The following is a 7620-nucleotide window of genomic DNA, read 5'->3' as shown; positions in this document are numbered from 1 at the left end:
ATCAAATACAATTCAAATAAATATTTAACATACATATAAAATTTTAATATATAAATTAAAATAAAATAAATTAGGCTTACTTATACAGCTTATATATAAAAGAATATTTAAGTAAATTCTTTTTCCCGTTTCCATTTATTCGTGAGAACAGATTCCATAGAAATTTTTCGAGTCTCCATTAACCTCCGCTTTGCAGGTAATCCCGCGGGTGTTTTTTTTGTAGAATTCACCAAATTTTTAAAGTATATTTTTTTTAAAAGAGTCCCGCTAGGAAGCTAATAGAGTATTTGTACAATGTGTATAATGGTCTGCTTATTTAGCCCAATGAGTTAAAAATGAAAATTACCTACGAAATAATAAATTTAAAAACTCTTATTTAGTTATTTCACATCAAATTTCAAATTTTAAATTCTCCAATTTCAAATTTTAAATTTTCAAAAAATCCAGTTAGTTATTTCAAAAAAATAACCATCTGAAATCCTCCAATACTCTCTTCTTTTTCAACTAGCGGTCACCCCACCTTCATCAATAATCATCCTATCATCCTTTTTCACCGTCACTACTTGGCTTGCCACACGCCACTCACCTTAATAAAATAACCATCCATAAAAATAATTATCCGCATACCTAATAAATTGAATATCTAACATATTTTAATTATATATAACTAAACTCAATCCAATCAAAATAATCATCTACATAAAAATAAAATAATCATCCGTATACCTACTAAAATAATCATCTTAAATTGACCATTAAAATAGAAGAAGATGAATAAACAGAAAAAACTATTATTATGGTGAAACAATTTTGAAGGACTAGTCATGACAAGAGCGGTACTATTGTAAAGCATAGGACTCAAATCATGAAAGGAGCTAACCATGCTTGGATCCGAAAATGAAGAATGAGAATAGGCTTGAAGGAATAGGAGATCGGAAGAGAGGCACGAAAATAGCGGCTAAGCGTCAGAAGGCGAGGCGCATCGAGCTGACCGACAAAAGTGAGGACGGTATCGGTGGGATGATGCAGTCGAGCTGACCGACAAAAGTGAGGACGGTATCGGTGGGATGATGCAGCGGCCTCAGTATGACCAGCAAGAAATTCAGTGACGCGAGGTAAAAACCAGAAAAAATAACGATTAATTTTAGACGTATATTAGAGACTACGATAAAATTAAAAATAACCGTACATAATGTAAATGAATTTAAATACTAATATTAATTTTTAAATTTTAAATTTAAAATTAAATAATTAATTAATAATCTAATTTTTAATTTTAATTTTACCTTTTTTTAATTCATTTTACACATTGTACACAATTAATATTGTTTCCAATACTTTCTCTTTCTAAAATTATTTAAGTTTAATGTTCTTAAATACTGATTTTGATTTTGAAAATTAAGTGCTCTCGGACAACTCATTAGAGAAAAGTGAAAACAAGAAAAATAAATAACTTGTGAAAACATGTTTCTAACTATCACACCTTATCTCTACCTCCACACAAAGATTAAAATAGATCTCAAGGCATATGAAAATGATATAACAATGATACTATCCTATCATGTCATGGCTAAAACGACTCCCCAATTAATATAGAAAAATAATGCAAATAGAAAGGTGTGTAACAGAACATTAAAGTAGTAGTTAAATAGTTTTTCTCATGTAAGATTCACGCAGAGTACACAGCTAATGAGCTACAAAATGGTGGAGTCTAAATGGTGGTGTTGCTAATGTCAACAAAAATGTTCGAGAACACGTCTTAGACAATTTTAAGAGTTTCACCCCGGACACTATGAACACATCATGATTATTACTCATGATTGAACCCCAACATCACCTGCAACATGATTGAATTGACCACCTGAACCATTGTTGTAAGAGTAGCCACCTCCTCTCGCACCTCTTCCTCCGCCTCCTCTGTTGTTATAGTAGTTCTTTGGATAATAGTTTCCAGGTTGATCATAGTATTGATTGCGACCATTTTGGTAGCCTCCTCTGCCAACTCCACCACCACCACCACGGCCTCCACGTCCATTTGAATAACCCCTCCAACTACCTCCACCACCGCGACCCCCTCTTTGGTTCTGATAACCCCTTCTAGGATAGTGCTGATCCTTTGTCTCCATGTCTCGTTGATTATACTCCACGTCGACCTGTGCATTGGTCTGTTCATTCTGAGCTGTGACCACCTCCACATTTTCTACTTCAACCTCGTCCTGCATAAAGAGTTACCTTGAGAATCAGATCAAATCACATGTTCTATGGCTAGAAAGATATATTGCAAAGGATAAGCACCTTTTGAAGCTCCCCTTCAGGATCAGAGTTCTCTTCTCCAGATCCATGTCCTTGATAATTTATGGCTCCTTCATCCTATAAATGATAGGGAAATTTTAAGCCGAGTCTTTTGGCTTGAATCACAAAAGATATAGAGAAACTTGCTCATCATGCTAACATGTTTCTTCACCAAAGACATTCAAGAAGATAGGTGCTCAGGAAATAGTTCTCTAGGCGAATCATATCAATGAATAACCAACAATTTTATAACTTCTGCAATAATGTAACAGATGTGTATGTAACTGTAAAATTGAATCTATCATAAACATTTAGGTGTAAAATTGAACGAATAAAATTTAGGCTAAAATTGAAATTAACCCCAAACATTGAGGTTAAAAAGTATACTTACTTTTTACCATATATATAATAAAATATGTGCAACAAAATATTAAGGGATATAAAAGTTACATCAACAAAAACAAAAAGAAATAGTTTAAATAGCATAGTAATGAAACTACTATAATAAACCAACCAACAAGATTTGAAGCTTCAAAAGACTAGTATAGAAAGAAAAGCATATTTACAGTTTATCATGATCAGTCAAAATTATACACAGGTATCTTTTAGATAGGGAAAAAGATATTGCAGCTAAGCATGAAACTATTATTTGAATAGTATAGTTTGTTCCATTATCACATTAAGAGTGTGTTTGAAAGACATCGAATTATTATGCATTGGTGTTCATGTAAACTTCATTGATAATTTATCCATCTACATGCTTTTAGCATTATAGTCAACTCAATCATCAAACTTTAAACACACATCCAAGGAGATCTATTGATTCTGAACATAATAACATATAAGGTATATCAATTAGAATGTTCACTCATATCTATATGTGGGACAAGAAAGAGGAAGAAACACAAGCATATTTATGTTGAAAACATCTTATTATAAAAATGTCAAGAACAAATACATGATACACAACAATAACTAACATCTAGGCCATATCTTGCTAGGTGAGGTGAACCATAAAAGATTTCCAATAAAAATGTTAGATTTAGGCCATTCTAAATGGTTTCTTCGTGAACTTAAAGTTGTTCTTCCTTTACTTTTTATATTGGAACATTCCATTTAATTCAGCCAAATCCCCCGTTACCCTTATTCTCACATATATAAACCACCTCAAGCCGGCTCTTCTCTTCAAATAGATACTAGTTTAATAATACTGAGAATTAGAAAACGTTTTCACAACTAACAACTTATATACTAATGTATTGTCAATCCTCCATTAAATTGTATGAAATTTCTTTCTGTTAAAAAATTACGTCCAAGGTTTATTATAAACAATTATAAGGTCAGATTTTACAAAAGTATAAGATTGAACTACTCAAAGAATGTACAATACAACATGTATGATAGTGGTATCTCTTCCATTAACCCTAATAAAAAAAATTAAAATAAAATAAATCCTTTTATGAAATATTTTGATTGCATATGTACTAAAGAAAAAGCTCTAAATATATTAAAAATATACAAACCTACAGCATGAGATAGAGGATAAGGGATAATAGGAACAAGAGATCATTATTGAACCTCCAAATACAGAAAGTTCAAATGATTGTATCAACGCAATAATAATCTTGAAGATATAATATGTTAAAGGACTAAAACTCACGCACCACACAGAGAACCTGAATAAAGCCAATAAACCATCAAAACTACCTCGGCCTATGTTGGAACAAAACTAGTTTAGTTGAGTACCTCTGCTCATTGATATATGAATGCAAGGCTACAGTTCAATTTTTGATCATTTGATGCGTAAGATAATGCACTAATACTTAACCAGGACCCTAAGACAGTGTTTGGTTAGTGGGCGTATCCATCTAATACATAGTGGGCGTATCCATCTAATACATAGACACGGTGGCACACTGTCTCCCATTTAGTTGGAGAGACAATTTTTTGAAGGACACGCTTGTACACAGTTGCACACAATACACGAGAGGTGTATTTTGTGTCACTTCAGGAAGTTGAGACGGATTTTTTATGTTGGACACAAATTTTTTATTCATTTTTACCTTTAATATTTTGTGAATTCCCCAAATCTACCCTCCTTTCCCCAACCATTCCCTTCTTCTCTTTTACTCCCACCAACATGTTGTCTTTTGCTTCTCTCCCATGACAACAACTCTCTCTCTCCCTTCCTCCCTCCCCATATTTAAGTCATTCAGAGTGTTTTTCTGTAATAATATTGACATGGTGTTGATGATGGAAAAAGAAGAATAATATTGATATTTTAATATAATTATGACTTGTGTCCTGTGTTGTGGATTATTTACCAAACAAACCAAAAAAATTGTGTATTGTTATGTCTAGGTCTATTTGTATCTATGGCTTATTTTCTTCCGCCCATTAACCAAACACAGCCTACCAGCTTTCAACAATACTTACATATATCCTAATACTGATTTCTCTCTTATGATAATATAAACCAAACGAAATAAACAAAAGTCATAAACATATTTCCTACTCCCATAACTCTCAAACAACCATTCATCCAGCAAACAAAGCAATGTCAGCAGCTAGCACATTTCATCGGAAAAGCAGTTTAAATATATTTCCATACGAAAACCAACAACAACAATGAGACAAGTTAGCACTAATACATCACATTCTATCCACATATGTAAATCGCACCATCTTAAGATGACACCAGCGCATCGTTATAGTTATACCTGATCCGGAGATTTAGAAACCGAGCCTCCTTCGCCCTCAACCGGAGCTGTGCCATGCACAGGGACCTGGAAAGACTGGTAACTCCCACTGGCAGCAGCGGCAGCAACCTCATCCGTAGCCTTAATCTCAGGAGTAGTGATGAAATACTCTGAAGACATAATCTTGTTTAACTTCTCCCTCAATCCAGCATCTATCAACAAACAAAAACCACACAATGAATCAATCAACGCCGCAAATTTTAAAACTTCAAAAAAGGAACCGAATTCGTTCAAACACGTACAGGTAACTTCGGCATTGGGCTCGATTGGCTGCGGAGCCCTAGCGAGCCAGAGCCTGGCGTGCTCAACGCAGCGGCAGAGTGCATCGCGGTGCGACAGGCTGGAATCGGCTGGGCGAGAGATCAGAAGCCCCCTCATGGCCGAAATCAGGTCAAGATCCCTCTCTCTGAGCAGATCGGTGGCGTCGTCGGTTACATAATCATAGGTGAGGCAGCAACCACGCTCGTGCGTGCGCGTGAGCATCGTCGACGTGAACTCGTTCTGCGACTTCACATCAAACAAGGACCCGAAATAAATCAAGTTAATCAAATCCTCAACAACAGAAACGTCATCGTTCTTAGCCTCAGAGACAGGTTCGGGTTGTGGTTGTGGCTGCAATTGGGATTCAGGTTCCGGTTGGGGTTTTGGTTGGTGGTGGTTATTATTATTTTTTAGGGCAAGGTTGAGTTCTTCGGTGACGGCGGCGGACAAAGGGGATCGAAGCTTCTCGAGCTCGTCGATGAGTGCGAGGACGGAGGGTTTGGAGCGGAGGACTTCTTCTTGCTCCTTGTTAATGGGCTTTCCTTGGGCCACGGACTCTTCGGTGTGGACGATTCGGTTCAGCTTCTTGCGAAGAGCGCGGAGGCGCTTGTTCACAACGCTCAGGACTGGACCCTCCGCAACGTCGTTTGCTGCTGCTGCTCCTGCGGTTGATGCGGTGGTGCTTGTGGTGGTCGCCATTTGGAACACGTGCGCAAAACCACTAACAAAGAGAAGTACTTTCTCTTGAGATTTTATTTATGTCTTGGTGGTGGTGGTGTGGAGGAGTGCCGCGGGATGCGGCGGCGGAGTGTGTTTGAGTGTAGTCAGGGGTTTGTGTGGCGTGTAGGAGAGAGAAGCCGGATATGATAAGAGTGAGGGAGTGTCGTTTGATGAGTTTATAAAGGGGTGTGACCGTGTGAGGGTTTCTTGTTGTGGAGTTTTGAGGTTTTTGTGTGTTAGTTGCGATGAGAATTGGGCCGAAGGTTTCGTCGGGTTCCATTAATGTAAGTGCCTTTTGTTGGGGTTGTAGGATTTTTTATTTCTTGTGAGTTGGACCTTATCTAATTTGATGACAGGGAGAGTGGCAGGGTTGAGTATGTCAGCTCTCAATTGTTTAAAAGTACATTCTAAAAATCACAATAACATTTGTCTCAATAAAAATGTTGTTTGGTAATCAATTGAATTTAAACCTTTTAAAGTGAAAAAAAATTAATAAAATAATAAATTAATGGATTAATCAATATTAATTTTGTAATTTTTATAAAATATATATTTTATTATTTTAATTTAAAAATAATTAACTTTTTATTTTATTATTTTATTAATTTTTTATTTTAAAAAATTTTCATCCAATCAATTAGAGTATTAAGTATTAACTCACTTTAACCTGAATTCCAAAAAATGGTCCAATAAAACCACAAAAGAAAAACACCCACACCTATCCAAAACCAATCCTAATTTCACTTTGTCACTTACTCATTGGAATTTTTCTTCGTTCTAATTGATAGGTGTTTCTTTCTTAATTAGAGATTTAGGATTTAAGTAGAAGACTTTATATGAGATGTTTTTTTATTTATTAGATATTTTTTTAAAGCACTAGTGTTTTGTTGCGTAAAAGATTTGAGATATTTATTTTTTGTGTTATTGAATATTTTTATATAAGTAAGTGGATATTTCTCTACGAATAAGAGGTTGTATCACTAGAAAATTTCAAATATTTCTTCTTTAGGTTAGTGGATTTTTTTTATTAGAGATTTAGGGTTTAAGTAAGTGGATCAGTTTAAAATCAACCCAAGTTTTTTGCGCGTTTCTGATGCATCATAGTATTAGAAGCGTTGATTTAAGTTGGCAGAAGATCCAATAATTTACATTCATCCCATGAAAAACTTGCTAGAAATTAAAAAAATAGATAGCAAATTTTTTAATATTTCAAAAACACCCCAAGTTAATCGTGATTCGTGAGGCAAATGAAGTATTGAAAGCAGCAGCAAAACCTTACCCTGCCTCCACGGTCAGTCCGATAATGTTATGGAAGACTTCCGACGACATGCTTGAAAACAAAGTTTTAGATGATGGTTGCTAGCTTCACCAATGGCAACATTGAAGAGAAGAGACCATGGCACCAATCTCGGCGATGACAACGAGAATGAAAAAGATGAAGATTACAGGTTTAAGCAATGAGGCAGCGAACGACGGGGAAAACCAGTGATACCGTGGTCATTGATGTTTCTGTCATCGCTCTAATTGCTTCCTCAAGTTCTTGATGAGCAGGCTATTAATTTTGTTCTAATTAATTTTTTTTAAGATT

At 35.3% G+C, this 7620-nt stretch overlaps 1 protein-coding gene across 1 annotated transcript; it reads right to left on the bottom strand.

Moving 5' to 3' along the window:
- Nucleotides 1-1641: 1641 nt before the first annotated feature.
- LOC130981784 (uncharacterized) lies at nt 1642-6284 on the bottom strand. The gene is made up of 4 exons (XM_057905486.1): nt 5294-6284; nt 5013-5203; nt 2296-2370; nt 1642-2216 (listed from the first exon to the last, which is right to left on the bottom strand). The coding sequence occupies exons 1-4, from the start codon at nt 6009-6011 to the stop codon at nt 1815-1817; spliced, it is 1386 nt and encodes a 461-aa protein (XP_057761469.1). The 5' UTR covers nt 6012-6284; the 3' UTR covers nt 1642-1814.
- Nucleotides 6285-7620: the final 1336 nt, after the last annotated feature.

This window comes from Arachis stenosperma, chromosome 5 (genome assembly GCF_014773155.1).
Source record: "Arachis stenosperma cultivar V10309 chromosome 5, arast.V10309.gnm1.PFL2, whole genome shotgun sequence".
Lineage (NCBI taxonomy): Eukaryota > Viridiplantae > Streptophyta > Magnoliopsida > Fabales > Fabaceae > Arachis > Arachis stenosperma.
Note: the sequence above shows the minus strand (reverse complement) of the source record. Positions and strands in the feature narration are given on the sequence as shown.